Consider the following 18,336-nt stretch of genomic DNA (forward strand, 5'->3'; position numbering starts at 1 on the left):
TTCTAAGACTGAAAGGCAAGAAAATATGACAACGGATTGCTCTAATCGAGTAATAATAAAACTCACAAAAATAAGGGAGATCTAAATAATTTTGACATTACCTTTACTACCATTAATAAAAAATAGATAAAGCAACAACAATAGAATTGAAGGATGACAACTTGTTTACAAGTGCAGAGTGGCGAGACAAGTTTCCAAATATCATTACATAACTTCAAATGAACAATATTTGTTTAAAATTACAGTATATCTTTACTAAAATTTTTACTGAGAAAATTCCTAAATAACTATATGTTATGGTTTAACGGATACATCTAAATCTTATTGAGATGATTAAAGTATTTAAACAGATTTTTTTTTGCAGATTGTTGAAATTTAATATGTCTGAAGTTTATACATAATTATCTTATGATGTTCAGCATTTACTTTATACATATTACAAGAAATACTTCTATATCATCTTAAATTCTGATAAAATAATTAAAAATGTTTAAAGGGACTGTAAACGAGAAAATTTCTCATCAGATTATCAAACCTTAACATCATCTCATTCATATAATCTCAAAGATTGGGCAAAACTGTCTCTCGTTTCCTTAAAAAACGGCTTTTTCCGCCGATTTTTATTAAGTCCAAGATTGGGGAAAAAATTTCCGGACTATATAAAATGTGCAGTTAATTGTCTTTTTTTCCTTCTATAGCTAAAACTAAACTTTTTGACATAGTTCTCTATTTTTCCTATCGGTTAAGCTGACTTTTAACATAATCCAATTGCTTTAAACAAATGTATAGTTACTTAGAAATTGATAAAATAAGCAATATTTTTTATTGAAAACCAAATACAATAACAAAGCTAGAAACAGGTTTTTTTATTAGTATCCAAGTAACTTTAGTTGGCCCATCTCTCGCCCACCTTTAATTACAAATTTGTAAATAATAAAGGTGCAATATTTCATTATAAACAGTCTGATAAAAGTGTAAACTAATTCTTCTAATTGGGCTATTTATTGTCCAACACAATAAAAAAGGATATTATTATTTTAAATAACTTCTGAGATTCAACCCTTTGTAGACAGTGAGGTATTTTTTTTATCAATAATACGAATTTAAAATAGAGCTTTATTACTTAATTACTACGTTATTAAAAAACTAATTGGCAATTTTATAACATGAAATAAATTTTAAACAGTAAGTAAATTGTTTCAACTATATATGACAAGTTAAATATCCCTACAAACATTATAAGAAACAAAAACGTTCAGATTCACAGTGGGATCTTTGGAAAAAAATCGGGACATCCAAAAGATTTAAAATCAACTTTTATCTATCCTAGGAATTAATAATGGCTGTAACTGGACAGCTAGAAAAGAAATTTTTTAAAAATATTAATTTTTGGCAGATTTATGCCATTTTTAAAAAAGGCAGTGAAAAATTTCTTTCAGTTTTGATGATTTTCCAGATTTTTTTACACAATTTTTTCAAAGCAACAAAAAATACATTTATGTTCATCTTATGAAAATAATTTTTGATTGAGGTACTTTTCAGATACCTGTACCAATGTTTAATTATAGAAAAATTTTAAAAAAATATTTTTTTTGGTGGTGTAAATTGACATTTTGTGAGAAAATTTCACCAAAAAAATTAAGATTTTTAACCCCAAAAAATCAGTTTACTCCATTTTACCCAAAAACGGCCAGGAGGGCACAGTTTTTGCAATAATAATATTGATATGCAACATGTATTGTGTATAAAACAGTTTTCACTATGTGCGCCCTCCCGGCCGTTTTTGAGTAATTAAGCATTTTATATTGCATGACTTGAACAATTTATTTCTTGTTAATTTCAAATTTTCCTTCATTGGAGGGGGAAGGAGTCATTTTAGAGCCCAAAGTCATCTCTGCAATATTTTCAAACTTTTTAAGGCAGATCTTTCTTGACTTATGCATCATTTGCCTCCGGCCAACCATTTCGCCGTTATTTGCCGCCGTTGGCGTGATTTTTAACGATTTTTGCCGTTCTTGCGGTTTTAATGGACATTTAAGGGTTAAAGGAGTCGTTAAGTGAAGATGACTTATAAATACTTTTATTTTAGCAATTGAATTTGCTAAATTCATATTTTCTAAAAAAAATCGTATCTATAACCGGTTTTGGTCCAGTAATAATTCAAATTAATTGGGGATTAATTATAATTTTTGCAAATCTTATATATTCAGAGAGAAAGAGAGAGAAATATGCATTTGAGAGAATATTATAAGTAATTATTTTTATATTCTTATACAAACTTTAAATGAAGATAGCTAGACTCAAAGCTATTAACACAAAATCAAAGGTGTTTTGAAAATTATGTTATTGTTGTTTATATCTGTAAAAAATATTTCAAAATATGCCTTATAAGTGTCCTATTTTACTTATTTTGGGCCTACCTAAAAAAGCCGGGACTCAAACTGGGTGCACCTGACGCTATATTCATGTTAACAAACATTGTTTGCATTGAAGAAATATTTACATAGACGTTGATTTTGTTAAAATATTCCTATCCTAGCTAAAGTTATGAAGGTTTATAGATTTTTTAAAAATAGGGTAGCTTCGCTCCTCTAAAACAGCAAGACGTACTTACCAAATGCACATTAGAAGTTAACAGGAGCAAAATTAAAGTTATTTCTGAGTTAAAGCAAAAGAACTTACATCGTTTCTTCAAATACAAGCTTATTTATTGAAGTTTACTTTTGCCTACTCTTAATGTCCCGATATTTGTCAAAAGATCCCACTGTGAGATTTTTCCTGTTTTTTCCTTTTTCCCTCCCAAAATACCATAAAATCAAGGCATTATTCCTGCATATTTTTGTTAATAGGACGTTTTTGGTTGATCAGTGTAGTGAAATGTGCTTAGAAAATGTTAAGATTTGATAATCAGATGAGAAATTTTTACGTTTACGTTATTGCTTTAACCAAAAATTAGCATTATTGAACTATGTTTGTAATCAACAAAAATGAATTTAGTGGGTCCATAACGAGATATGTAAAATAAACAACAACAAAAATCTTACCAAAGATCTTTTGATATAATAGCAACTACGCCTCAAGAGGGCTATAGGCGCAATTTACGGGTTTCTCTTAGTAGAGTGGAGGTAGTTATAAACTTTCCCATGCTTCCCTGTAAATTAGATCCTGAACTTAGACACAAACCTAGTCATACTGTTATTTTGTATAAGTAATAATCTAATATAAAGTTAAAAAACATAATATAAAATGTTTTATTCATGAGAAAATTTTAATTATAAATGGAAAATATTTTATGATTTAATAAAATGTTAAAACAATACATTAATAATTTTTAATAACGAGTATATTTTATAATATGTCGATTACATGTTATTAAGTTGTTGAGTTGGATGATCAACCAATCCTCCGGCCTGCAAATAGATCAGGAAGAAATAAGTCAAACATAGAAACATATATAAGTTATAGAAAAAAACAATCTGGAAATAAATTAAATTGCTTCTAGTGTAAATTTGCAACGATCAAAGTGCTTATTTAGATAATCGTTTTCTTCATTGCCAAACGATTTAACTAATAGCTATATGTGTATCTTTGTGATAACTTTGCTGTATCCAGAGAGAGATATATGGATACAAAGGGGTATACATTAATCTTCACCGCGTCTTGCTTTATGGCAGAGGGAAATGTTGCATGAAAATAGAATTATTGAAAATATTTAAATTATCAAAACTTTTCCACTTGTAATTTTTATTAAATGATTGCATAATTTTTTTGCGAAGATTTATTTGACCACCAAGTATTTACTTCACAACTCATTAAGTACCTACTACCTATGCTTGGTATATCTTCTTACTTTAATATTTAAGAGTTTTGCTACTTATGGTTGTTATCAGCCTTGTTTTGTTTTCCAAGCAGGTTTATATAACATCTCTTATAGGGTCAAAAACTAATTCATAATTGCTTTACATATTATCATAATATTTATTAAAAATTACCATAATATATCTCCAACCCACATCAACTTTGAAGACTAAAGTTTGTTCAGATTGAAGAAAGACGACAGTTCCTGGCGGGCAGTGGGAATAAGTTCTTGTTAATCTCTCTACTGTGCTTGTACTAATAATACATTCATTTATGTACAAAATAACATTTAAATTAGATAGATATAGAAAAACAAGGATGACAACATCCATAAGTAGCGAAGCACAAAAAAACACGGATGGGAATACGTACAAGTAGATTTAAAGTGTATTTATTAAAATCAAGAATAAATTTTTTGGAGAAAATAAACACATATTTTGTTTAATAATGACGGTCAAAGTAAATTACACAAAAGATGCTCATAACAATGGGAAAAATTATTTTGATACTGATATCCTAAAAAAGTCTAAAACCTGCTTAAAGGCAGTCTGAACGTCATAGTTGTTTTCTTTAAACGACAGGAAATTAAATTTTGATATTTATAACTGAAAAAATTTTGAAATCAAACCATAAACATCAAAGATATGGAGAAAAATGTGATAAATACAAAAATAGCCTAAAACCTGCTAAAAGCGGTCCGACCGTCATCGATGATTGATAGTTAATTGTGCTTCTTAATATTGGGAATGTTGTCAAAAAATTTCAGCCTTATATCTTTTATAGGAGCCGAGAAAATCACGTTTCCCCCAAACTAAGACGGACAGACAGACGGACACTTCAAATTATAGAGTAGCTTCGCAACTAAAAAGGGCTGAAATTACAGCAATTTCATACACGAAAAAAATAGATATATTTTCAAGCTATACAAGAGGGGAGGAAATAAAAATAATCTAAAAATGAGAATATTCAATATTCAAGGAGATAAAAATGTTTAATTTTGAGGGATCATTTTTATAGACTGCTAATGTATATCTAATTGAATCAGCTTGGATAAGATTTCATTTCAACAAATTTGCTGACCAGGCACATATTTGCAATTACAACTCTGACCTAACTAGGAATCTAGAGCCACCCCCCCCCCCCCCACTATTGCACTCGTATTTTCGGGACATTACTAAATTACCTTAAAGAGTGGACCAAGTGTACAAGAAATTGCACTAGGTTTTAAGATGTTGCAATAAGTCATAATTTTTGTACATGCAGTATTTGCTGCTTTGTTTTTAGTATCATTATTAAAAAAAACAAAAAATGAACTATTATGTAATGCTAATATATTGAAAATCTAACAAATGATACAATTGAATAGTGGAAGGTATGAGACAGAGGGGCCAATTAACTGTTTAGATTTGCCAGGTCACTTTTTTACATTCCTCTCTTTAAATTCAAGGATAATTCCCCAAAGAAGGGGGAGAGATATATTATGGGAATATGATGAGCGCAAATATTTTGCAAAAGAAGAAATAATAATGATTAATTACTGAAAAAATTAAATGTCATTATTTTTTATATCAAAATTGCAAGTAATGAAACTTGTACACTTTTACCTTTAAAATGAAAATTTTCATTTCGTGATTATGCAGCCTCCAAAACTTATATTGTTTTAAAAAAGGTTTGATCCTAGCAACTAGATCTAGCAGCAGTAAAATGTACAAAATCCGAATAAATAAATTGTTGTCTTTAGTTATGAGTACATAATTTCCTGAGTGGATAGGAGCAAGATTTGGTCCCATCTGATTGAACTCGAGAACCTTAAAATTTATGATTAAGTTTAATATTTGTGTTAAGAAAATGTGATTTCACTGAGCAGTTAAAACCATTCTGATGACAGCGGTTAAATATTTTATGCAATTCCATCTTTTTAAGGATCAAATAATTTGCAAACCCTGATATCATGCACGTTCTTATTTTTTTCGACAATTGCAGCTATATATCCAGTATGGCTTTGAAACCGATTAATATCCATTTGGTTAGAAACGGTTCTCAGCTATACTTAAAAATCATGTATAGCATCATGTTTCAGATATTTTTTCACGAATATTGAAATAGGGAAATAATACCAGTTTTTTCCGGGATTTCGGCCCCTCGGGTCTAACAAAACTGCTTTTAATCTTATTTTTCATTTTATTATCCACTCAAATAAAAGAATCCAATAAAATCTTATACAATGTCAAATATTTGATTAAACAAATTTTAATTACGATTTAAACATTGATGCCAAGTCTTATTATAATCAGATAATTCTTTCATATGTTTTTTTCAAACTTTTCCTTAAAAGAAGCATCTAACCTGGAAGAATAGGACTTGTATAGGGATTTGGTTTAACACTGGAATCTAGGGAGGGACTTGCTTCTCCAACCAATAGATTCGAATCTAATATATTAAAAATAGTTTTACAATTGTGTAACATAGTGTAGTCATTTTTTAACTATAGGTTACAAAAGAAGTTAAATGCTATTTTATTTTATTAGTTGAAAAATCTTGATGTTTAAACTAATATGAAGTACCTGTTGAATCATAATAATCTTGCAACTGAATGGGTGGTGGAACTGGAGCAGGCATTCCTGGAGGTCCTGGACGTCCACGCTTTCCTCGACGGCCACGATCACCCTTCTCTCCTCTGAGAGCGGTCATATTGAGTGGTGGAACCACACCAGGCTCACCCTTCGCTCCAGCAGGTCCGGGTGGACCTATGTCACCCTTGCGTCCTCTAAGTCCAGGTAGTCCCCGTTCACCAGGATCACCTTTGCCAGCTGGAAGTAAGGGAAGGCCAGAAGAGTTGGTGTACAGTACTGTTGCAGGAGGTCCTTAAAAACAAAAGCACTAAATATATCAGAATTATTTTCAGGAAATTAAATTTTATTGTTTTACATAACAAAAACAAAGTAAAACAAATTTTTTTCTATCAAATTTTTCTCTTGCTAAGTTTATGAAAATAGTTAGATAGTAATAAAAAGTATTTTGGTTTATATCTAATCTGTCTTTTCATTGTGAGTCAAATGAATATAAAAGTCTAAACTTTGTACCGGGAGGACCAACATCTCCTTTTATTCCTTGGTTTCCTTGTGGTCCAGGCTGTCCAGGCCTTCCAGGTTCTCCAGCAGGACCAACATCTCCTTTGCTTCCAACGGGACCTGTGGATCCTTCTTCTCCCTGTATTCATTATTTTATTACACCATTTTTGACTACTAAATATACTAACATCCTAGTTTAGGTTTTGTGAGTTATTTGGTGTTAGTTTTTGAAATACGAGCGGCTTCGCCCCAAGAGGTGTTGTGAAGTCCCCCTCGTTTATAGAATTGTTCGTTGTAATTTGTTTTTTGGGGGGATGATTTTTTTCACGGTGGCTTAGCCCCAAGGGTGCGGTGGCGGTTCCCCATTTGTTTTATTTGTTTTAGTTTATAACAAGCAAACAAATTGAGGAAAAATTAGCCAGTAGGTATATTCCATGAAGAGTAGAACCCAATCGGTTCGGCTGTTACCGAGATCTTAAGCGTCAGACAGACAGACAGACATCGTTCTACTTTTTAATTTTTTTAAATAGAAATAATCAAAATCCAACCTTAGACCCCTTATCTCCTTTAGATCCCGTGTATCCCAACTCCCCCTTATCTCCTGGTCTTCCGGTCAAACCATGTTCTCCATTAGCTCCAGGATCTCCTTTCTCTCCCTTTGGTCCAGGTAATCCTGGTTGACTGGATACCTCCTGACCTCCTCCTCGTGTCATCAAGACAGAGTCCTGCATCATCCTACTTCTTGGGGACCATGCTGGCTGATTTATAAAATAAATGATAAAAAGGAATAGTATCAAAGCAAATGAAATTTTAAACAATCCGCAAATAACTAAAAATCTCAATAGAATCCATTCAGTTAAAATTATATTATAAAATTAAACTATATGAAAAATTAAATAACAACTTACATCATAACCATTTAGAAATCCAGGTGGGCCAGGTGGACCTGGTGGTCCTTGCTCTCCATTTCTGCCAGGTATTCCGTCCATTCCAGCCTCACCCTTCTCACCAGGCCTTCCTTGAACTCCTTGAAGCCCAGTTTCACCTCGTAAGCCACGGTCACCCTTTGGGCCAACAGGTCCTACTGGTCCTTCTGGTCCTGTCTGACCCCGCAACCCTGCAGTACCGGGAACCCCTTGAGATCCCAGTTCACCCTTGTCTCCCTTGGGTAGAACATCTGTCAATCTCATTATACTTCTCTCAATAATACTTTCATTGCATCCACACTCTCCTCCTCCGAAGAAGTCCAGATCAGCTGTTGGCTCTAATCCCTTGCCAGGAGGCCCAGGGAGGCCTTGTGGACCCGGAATACCAGGAGGGCCTCGAACACTTTGACCAGGAGGCCCCTGGAAATTTATAAAATATTTTATAGTTCTCCTTCCGTCTTTACATACCAAAAAAGAGAGTTTTGTAGTAGATAGATAACATGTGGTGTGAGCCTAGAATTACTCTGCATGACCCCCCCCAAAAAAACATTTATAAACTCGTTTTCATTGGTTAGCATAGAGCAATTGGTATGTAGGGAAAAAGTAAAATTGAATTGGACTGAACTACGTAACACAAGGCCAAAATTTTCGTGGAATAATTTGTACGTGGAGGCCACAGAAGAAATACCAAAAAGAATGGGAGAAGAGTGAATCATCGTTAACTGCCCTATCCATTTTTTGTATAAAAAAATATAATTGAAGTAAAAACGTTGTTTTTCTATAAAATTTATATAAAAAAGCATAAACTTACTCTTGGTCCCATTGGTCCTCTTTCACCTTTCTCTCCTTTTGAACTGGATGTCTGAAATAATTGCTTATATACATTGCATATCTAGCTATTTTTTTTTATTTAATAGAATAACATAACATCGAATGTAAATCTTTATTTCAAATCTTATTTTAAGGTAAAGTCTTTTGTTTAATAATTTACTCTGTATTTTTATATTTATATTACTTTAGTGGGCAAGATATATGAACACAGCAAAATAAAAATAAATTAATCTAAATTCTTATGTATTAGATATACATTCCATTGCAAAAAACGCGATGTTTGGTTTGTTTAAATGTCCATTTATTTAGCATTTTTCAAGAATGTCAAGCGTGGGAAAATTTTTAGAATGTGGGAACCATTTATTTTGATTTAAATGGTACATATGATTTTCATTTAAATTCATTTTTGGGACCCGTGAGAAAATTTTTTTAACGTGAGAACCATTTAATTTTCATTGAATTTCATTTTTTGGAAGTGTGGGCAAAAAACGGGAGAAAAAATATGTTTTAGTATAAAGAAATGTTCTATCAGTTTCAAACCTTTTTCATTTGATAGATCATACTGACTTTGGAAAAACTGTCAGACCGATTTTTGAAATTCAATCTGTGAAAAAAGATATTCAAGTTTTAATTTTTTGTTTTAAAAATATTATTTTACATGTATTGACGCCATCTTGGATTATGATAATTTTTTTTTGTTAGAAGATTTTTTTTCTAAAATATTTTTAAAAAATTAACTTTTTACAATAAAAAAATCTTTGAACTTAAATTGACCAATAATTCAAAGATTTTTTCTCTTTGATATGGAAGATTTTTTTATGATTTTTATTTTTAATGTCAAATAAAAACACAACAGTGAAAAAAATGAAAATTAAATGAAAAAACGTTTTATGATTTTATTCAAGAAATTATTTGCTAACATCACCTTTTTGTTGCAATAGAATGTTATTTAAGCAAACAAAATTTAGCATAAATGGATATTTAAATCCCTCGGTATTAAATGATGAGCTAACGCTCGATCATTTAATACCTTGGAATTTAAATATCCATTTATGCTAAATTTTGTTTGCTTAAATAACTCATTTAACATTTTAAATATTCTACACCAACTAGGAGTTGACTCACAAGCATGTCAAGAAAAGCAAATAAAATAATAAGTTTTTTAGATAAGATCTATTGAACTTTAAATTTTTGAGACTTAGTAAAGTGTTTGATAAAAATATCGACACTGGAAACCACTTTTAGAGTTATTAATGTAATATAGTATACTAGCGGCTACGCCCCTAGAGGCCTCTAGGGGGACTTGAGGAGGAGAGAGTCAAATTTAATGACCCAATTTCTTATTTTAAATGAAAAAGTAAAAAAAAAATTGGGGGGGGGGGCGAAAAATTTTTTTTTAAGGGGGGATGCCTTCCCCCTCATTTTAAATTTTAGTTAAAAAAATTTTAAAAAAATATTTTTTTTGGGACACACAGACAAACAAACATCCTGTTACTTTAGTATAAGGATAGTTAATATGGTCATTTTTCTTGACATTTCACAAATTAGAAAAAAAATTAATATGGAATACTGCGTTGGTCATTGTTGGTATCACTTAATTTTGTTTTGATTGATTTCAAGATGGACGTGTTCTAAAAGTTTTTGATTATTATTGGTTTATTTTGTAAAAACTAAGTGTTATCCTAACAATTATGGGGGAGGGGGGGGGGGAGATTCAGTAAAAACCTCTGTTTGTAGATTTAGAAACATCCCTCACGGATTTTATTAAAAGCGAAGCTTTTCTATAATTAGGGTCGGTCCGTTCGTCCGTAAGTAACGGATAGCTTTTTTCGCTAATTTAGGCATGTTAGAATTGTCCTATTGATTTCAAACTTTGCATGGTGATTCCTGTAGTAGTTATGTACGATTTAGAAAGCGTAACAACTCTATAATAATTACCAGAATGTCCATAAGTCCATTTTAAACATGTTGATTTTTTTTACTTTTTCAACAACAAATTTTTATGTGATCTAATAATCCGATTGATCTGATTTTTTGTATTCTGATTCCTAGGACAACAAAGTACAATATTATAAGCGAAGCAACTCTATAATCAAGTCCTAAAAATGTAAGTATGTCCATAAACATTATTCTGTATAAAGCAGCTTTTCAACAATTTTACTTACAATTTTGCTTCGACATTTATACATTTATAGTCTGATTATTCTTACACTATATAAGTTTTAGTGTCCGTTTGTCCTACCGTTTCAGTGCTTTGCTTTTATGGATGTTGTCATCCTTTTTTTATTCTTTTTTTTTCTCTAGAAAAAAATAGTGTCTGTCTGAGGAAAATGAATTATAATTGTGTAAGTTTGAGAAGCGAGGGGATAGGTTCTTAAAATGACAACCTCTATCCTGGGATAAAAGAGAATTTCCCAATCTAATTAGTCAAATTTCTAGATTAAATTTAGACAAAACTTTGAATATTTGGAAGGAATAGGGGAATAGAATTAGCCTAGTCTGCAACATTTTTATTTTTTCAAATATAATTGAATAAATTTGTTAATACTATAAATTATCAAATTTTTTAAACAACCTCGTGTTATCTGATGAAAAAGGATATGTTCTCTATAGAATATAGGGACTAAATAATTTTGAGAGAATGTTCGTGCAATATAGTCACCACATTTAAGTGAATTTCCTTGTTGTTTGTCGAATTTAAACAAATCTAACCATATTTTCTTTATGATATTAATAGAAGTAAATAAACGTGATTTTCAAGACCTGCTCTTAAGAAAATTTTAATCAGATGTTTTATTGTTATGCTTTCTATTCAAACCATCAACTTTGTAAGTATTTTATTACTGCACTAACATATCGGTTTGGTAGTTAGCGGGATCCTTCGCTACAGACAAAAAAAAGCTTACTACTTTATGTATTAGGATTAGCTTCTTCGCCCCTAGCCTCTAAGGGCTTTGAAGGACTAACGAAGGTTAAGGGTAAAACTAAAAATTATTGGACTAAATGATTGAAAACTTATTAGTTAGTAGTCTCTTTACAAGTAATGTCAGCAGCCGACTATATCACATTCCCCCAGGAGCTAATAAGTAATTATTTTCTGTATAGTATTATAGAAACATGGATGAACACACAGACTGTATTTATAACAAAATATATTAAAGAGTAGAAAATCACTGGTAAAGTTAATATTCTCTGGAAATTACAGCGTCATCTCGATTTAAAGTTGGAAAAATTTCATTGACGCCATTTAAATTTCATGTCCTTTATATTAAAATGTACCAGTACATGTGCCATACAACAAAAGACATTTCTTATAAAGGTTTCGTGATATTTATCACACCAAATAACTTTTTTTCTAATATCCTTCTGTTTTACTTTTTCATGACCCCTAAACATTTACTTCTTTCACTTTTTTCGTTTGTCATGTTTCTTTTCTGCTTCGCTACTAAGGATTGTTGTCATCCTTGTTTTAATATAGTAATATAATTAGCTTAGTCATTGACCTGAATATCTGGAATATTATGAACAGCTATGGGAGGTCCACTTTTCTTCTCACCATCAATCATAATCACTTCCGTACTCTCAAGACAGTAATCCTCCGCCCTCCTTGGGTCTTCACTGATCCTAAGCTCTTGGATAATTCCCTCCCAAGGTGTGTGATGTAGACCTCCACCCTAATATAGAATGGCAGAATTAGGGTTAATTTAAAACATCACTTCATATATCAATGAATGAATATATAACTAATATTTGACAATAAAACAGCCTTAAATCATTTAAATAGATGACTGCATTGAATTTAAACCTTGTTTTCTCTTATTCTTTAATATTTTCTTTTGCTGAAATGTCAATTTTTTGGATGTAGTAAAAAAATATAATCACACAAAAACTTTTAGACCTCTAGCTTGAATAGAAGCCCAGGCAGTCGAGAAGGTCTTTCAACGATATAAAATTTTTATTAGTTAATATTGTAAATATCACCTGTCCAATAAACAAGGAGGAAGCTTGTTCAAACTTTATCTTTCTGGGTCTGTTGACAACGAGACTATCAACCTCTTGACAGTTAATATATAATGTGACCATGCTTCCCTCAAGCTTGAGAGCCAGTGCTGTCCAAGAGAGAGGGAGAGAGGAAATGATAAAGTCCACCAGAGGTCTTGTTGTTTTGCTTTCACTTGAAGATAAATAAAGAGAAACAGTCTGAAAATTTATAGATTATTACAGGATCATTTCATTAATACAACATTGTAACTTTGAATAATTTTGAGATCTTAAAATAGATATTGTTGAGCAAAGCATTGCTATTTAAATCTATAGCTCACTTTTCTAAATTACCCAAATATATTATGCTAGTAGATAAAAATAAAATCAAGAAGATGTTGTTTGAGGAAAAACTAAAGCCTTTGTATTGTTCAAATGCCTTGCTTGCAGATCGACCATCTCATACTCTAAGTAGTTCTGGAAATATAAATAATTTTTAACCTGTTTCCCTAGACTTGATCCACCAGTAATACTAAGACCAAGGCTTAATTTAGAATCTTGTGGGGATACAACAGAAAATAAAAAACCTCCCTAAAAATATAATTTCTGTTTAAACTATTTTTTAATTTAAAACTATTTATAATCCTGCCTTGATAATGTATACGATTGAAATTGGTGCAGGCCATACTTCTGATTATGAATGTGCAGGGAACCACTTCTCAATAAATATACCAGTGGTACCCACATGTGGTATCTACATCCCTTATTGTGTATACCTGGATATCTTATTTAAGATATACATCTGATTATACCTGGGAGTCTGCAGGTGACCAAATCTCTGAATAAACATAACTGTGGTACCTAATTAATAATTATGTATTCCAAGTTGGCTATATATCTGTCATACAATAACCTGAAAAATGTGCTGGTAGCTACATCTTAGTATACCTGTATACCTGTATCTATTGGTGACCAAATCCCTATTTATGAATAACTGCCAGTGGTCACACCCATGATTATGTATGTAGAGAATCTGTTGAGATCTAATTCTCCATCCCACATGATGTGTGTATCTGACTATGTATACTTATACCTTGGATTCTTCTTTTAGCCACATATCTTAATATGAATACATGGAAATCTTGTAGTTGTCACACTACTCATTACAAATACCTATTAAGTATCTGCTGTTGGCTTTACCTATAATCATGCGTACCTGGGAATCAGCTGGTCTTATTGTTGCCAACATTGCAAAATTTTCAAACATAAGAGGGGGAAATATTAATGAGTAAGGTGTCCGAATATCTGAACCTAAACAAAAAGAATTATATTTTTAGTCATTTTTTTTATATATTTATATACATATATTTATCTATTTCATAATATTGTAAAAATACATTAATTGCCCACAGTATATTTTTAATCTAAAACTTAACTCTGCACTTGTCTTTCTACAATAATTATAATTTAACCTGCTCTGAGACCAAAAGCATGAAGACCGTTCATTCCTTGAGCGAAATATACATGCTTTGGATCCTCGAATGGAACAGCTATGGCCTGTAATAAGTCCAATTCTGAAATAACATATCAGATTTATGAATATTTTTAGTCATCTATGCTCAATCACGCAACCTATCAAACAAAATTAAAAATATTAAAGTAATTTTTTATATGTCACCTTTGTGTGATGAAAGGCCAATGATTGACATAATAAAAACTGCCTGAAAAAGATTCATTGTCTTGTATTCTCCTAGTTTTAACATTTGTTTTTGTTTTTCAATGAAGATGGTGATTATTCAAATTAATAAATTTGATATTAAGTTTAATAAATATGCTCTGTGTTCCATTTTAATCTGAAAATTGTATTTAAAAAATATTTAGTAAAAGACCAATATCACTGTTTGATAATTAGTAGTTTAACAATTTCTTTCATTGCATCATTTGAATGAACAAAAGTGTTGCTTTACTTAACCTACTTACCATTTACACATTTCTGCTCTGTAAAAGAGATCACTATATGTGAACCATGATATGATGAGCAAAACATGTCTTGGGAAAAAATAGGTATCACTTTTCCTAGAATATGCACCATGAGCGTCTGCTTTCTTTTTTAGTAGCGAAGCTTACTCTATAATTTGAAATATCTGTCCGTATGTCTGTCCTTCCGTCAGTCTGTTTAAAATGTTTTGGGGGAAACGTGATTTTCTCAACTAGTTTTTAAGATAGACACCTGAAATTTTCATAGATTAATAAGTTTACATTCGTCATAATTTCACCAAGTTTGATTAAGATTAGTCGATTGCTTAGGGTGCTAGATCGATTCCTACATTTTTGAGTTTTAATAATTTGGCTAAAATTTTCAAGAATTAAATAATTTAAAATTATGCATACTTCTATCAAGTTTTATTGAGATTTGCTTATTGGTTGAGGTGCTAGTTCGATTCCTAGATTTAAGTTTTCATGATTTTCTAGACTCCTAATAAAGTTATAAGGGTGAAATAGATTCAGGGGTTAAATAAGTTCACATTTTACATATTCCCACAAAGTTTCATTAAGATTTGCTTATTCGTTGGGATGATAGATCGATTCCTAGATTTTAACATTATAAATTTAAAAGGTTTCGTGATTTATTTTGGTTTATTTTTTATTACACTACTCTATAGTTCATTTTTTTTGTGTCCATCCATAATTTTTAAGGTTCGCTACTTATGGATGTTGTCATCCTTGTTTCTTTTTTTGTTCTCTTTCAATTTCTTTTTAATTTTCTTAATATGTCCTATAATGTTAATATTAAAGTTTAAAATAGCTTTGCTTCTATTGAATGTAAACGTTCTTGTTTTTCCTTTGTTCTATTCAGATAAGTTTTTGAAAATATTGAGTTAAATTATAAAGTAAATTCAACTTGAGATGGAATAATTTGTTGCATGAAATATTCTAAATTAACCATATCAGTAAAAACGAACAACGTTTTAATATGATGGGCGAGGCGCCATTTTTTTGGTACATTAATATTTCTTCAGCAAAACAAGTTTTTAAGCATTATTTATTGAAAATTATTTTTTTGTAATAAAAACTTCAAAAGTCGATAATAAAACAAGATATTTGGTGATTTTAGTCAAGCGTATGCGGGTAAAATTTAATAATTCTATTGATTTAATAAAAACACAAATCTATCAGAAAAAGTTAATGGCTTAAATTACCATCAATAAGGGCCGCCGTATTTCTTTACTGTTGTTGTTTGAATAGCGAAGCAAAAATAAAGTAAAGTTAAGCATATTCAAAACGATTTCAGTGACAACGCAATTTTTAATTTCTACGATTGTTACTTATCAGAAAACAGCAGATACAAACACTAATGAATACGAGATACTCTCTAGTTTATTAGTGGCGAAGCTACTCTATAATTCACTTTGTCCGTCCGTCAGTCAGTCCGTCAGTCCGTCAGTCCGTAACGCTATGGGGGAAATGGGATTTACTCAGCTCCTACAAAAGATAGAATGCTGAAATTTTTTGACAACATTCCCATCATTAAGGAGCACAATTGACTATAAAACATCATTGGCGTTCGGACCGATTTTTAGCAGGTTTTAGGCTATTTTTATATTTTTCACATTTTTCTCCATATCTTCAGTGTTAATGGTCCGATTTTCAAAATTTTTTCAGTTATAGATATCAAAATTAAATTTTCCGTCTTTTAAAGAAAACAACCATGACGGCCAGACTGCCTTTTTAGCAGGTTTTAGGCTGTTTTTTATATATTTAACATTTTTCTCCATATCTTCAGTGTTTATAGTCCGATTTTCAAAATTTTTCAGTTATATATATCAAAATTAAATTTCCCGTCTTTTAAACAAAATAACCATGACGGCCAGACTGCCTTTTTAGCAGGTTTTAGCCTATCTTTATATATTTAACACTTTTTTCCATATCTTCAGTGTATATGGTCCGATTTTCCAAATTTTTAAGTTAAGGATTTAAAAATTAATTTTTTGGTCGTTTTAATAAAACAACCATGACGGCCAGACTGCCTTTTATCAGATTTTTGGCTATTTTTATATGTTTTACATATTTCTCCATATCTTTGTATATTTTGATGCAATTTTCAAACTTTTATGGGATATCTGTATCAAAATAATTTTTCCTATTGTTATGAGCATCTTTAATATAATTTACTTTGACCATCGTCATCATGCAAAATAAAACAAGGTTTCATGTTTATTTTATTCAATAAATCTATTCTTGATTTTAAAAAAAAACCTTTTAAATCTACGTATTCCAATCGACGATTTTTTGTGCTTCGCTACTTATGGATGTTGTCATCCTTGTTATTACTTGTTTTACAGCTGCACCGTTAAAACAATACACACATCCACGGGAAAAAAGTGTCTGCCTACTTATAACAAAATTACTTTGATGTCTCTTTATAACACTCCCTTTTTTATAAATAGGTTTAAAACTTATTTTTTATATAGTCCATGTTTTATGGAAAACATAAAAAATTTTAATCAGAATTTAGACACAACTTATTATTTTTTTCAAATTTAAGTTTTATGTATGAAACCATGTTGATGACTAAAGTAAAGTGATACAGATATTCTCCGATAGTTTCTCTTTACCTCCCAGAGACCATACTTCTAGAGTCCCTTCCTCTCCGGTTGTAACTTCTCTCTGTTCAATATTTCTATCCGTGACGGATGTAGAGAAATTTTACATGAATGGAAGGATATTTTACTTTGACAGGATTACAAAATGCATGGAAGTAATCTCCGTAAAAACCATTTACCATCTTTCAAAAAAAAAAATATTTTAAAATTTAATAAATAAATATATATTTGTATTTGCAAGTATGTTGCAAGCTTTATTTAAGGGGGGGTGGGGGAATTTACGGACGATATTAACCATACACTGCTAGAAACACAAATAAAAAAACAAGGCTGAACATCAACCTATTTTTAGGACGATAGACTGAGACTGCGGGTTGTTGAAGAAAATAGCAGTGAGGCTATAGTCATGATTTTTTAAAATTGCGAGATTTTCATTATTTTTTTATCCTCAGCGGCCAAATTTTTGCGGCTCTGCCTACAGATTGTCCCAAAAAATTGTGGATTTTACATTTTGGTAGTCGATAAACGTCTGCCCACTGTTTAAATGATTTTGTAATTGGGACGTGCTTAAAACAGATAAGCTCGTTGCTGCTTAGATTTGATCAATTAATTTTCGAGAAAAAATGCAAATTTAAAACAAAAATCAAGTATTTCTTAATAAAAAAATTATCATCTTTCTGCAATATTTTTTAATCGTAATGATAAATTTGTAAGTTGGTTTATGCCCCATACCATTGTATAGCAGATCTCTGAATATTGGAATATTGGTAAACATTTATAATATATCATAATACATATACATATATGTATAAAAGAATCCACCAGATTAAGAACCAGATGTAACATGAATGAAAACATCCATTGAAGTGAAGCTAAACAGACTTAAGATGCAGAATACTTAATAGGAAGGGTGTTCGTATGAAATCAACTTAATAAGCCTACATTATACTTCTAACAGATTGAGTTGTTATTTTAAGGAAAGCTAGAAACAGGTAGCAACATTGTATTATGCATTATTTTTCACGATCCTAAACTTTTGTATACAGAGTCATTTACTGCTAGGGG

General features: G+C 30.8%; 1 protein-coding gene across 1 annotated transcript; it reads right to left on the minus strand.

The window, feature by feature from the left end:
- Positions 1-3,227: 3,227 nt before the first annotated feature.
- LOC145316649 (uncharacterized) lies at positions 3,228-14,516 on the minus strand. Its single transcript, XM_080157321.1, has 15 exons — positions 14,346-14,516; positions 14,140-14,241; positions 13,884-13,978; positions 13,169-13,258; positions 12,668-12,886; positions 12,190-12,360; positions 8,667-8,717; positions 7,838-8,275; positions 7,478-7,687; positions 6,942-7,068; positions 6,423-6,722; positions 6,205-6,288; positions 5,618-5,666; positions 3,993-4,113; positions 3,228-3,410 (listed from the first exon to the last, which is right to left on the minus strand). The coding sequence occupies exons 1-15, from the start codon at positions 14,428-14,430 to the stop codon at positions 3,363-3,365; spliced, it is 2,190 nt and encodes a 729-aa protein (XP_080013447.1). The 5' UTR covers positions 14,431-14,516; the 3' UTR covers positions 3,228-3,362.
- Positions 14,517-18,336: the final 3,820 nt, after the last annotated feature.

This window comes from Acartia tonsa, chromosome 4 (assembly GCF_053477335.1).
Source record: "Acartia tonsa isolate MP-2025a chromosome 4, ASM5347733v1, whole genome shotgun sequence".
Taxonomy (NCBI): Eukaryota; Metazoa; Arthropoda; class Copepoda; order Calanoida; family Acartiidae; genus Acartia; species Acartia tonsa.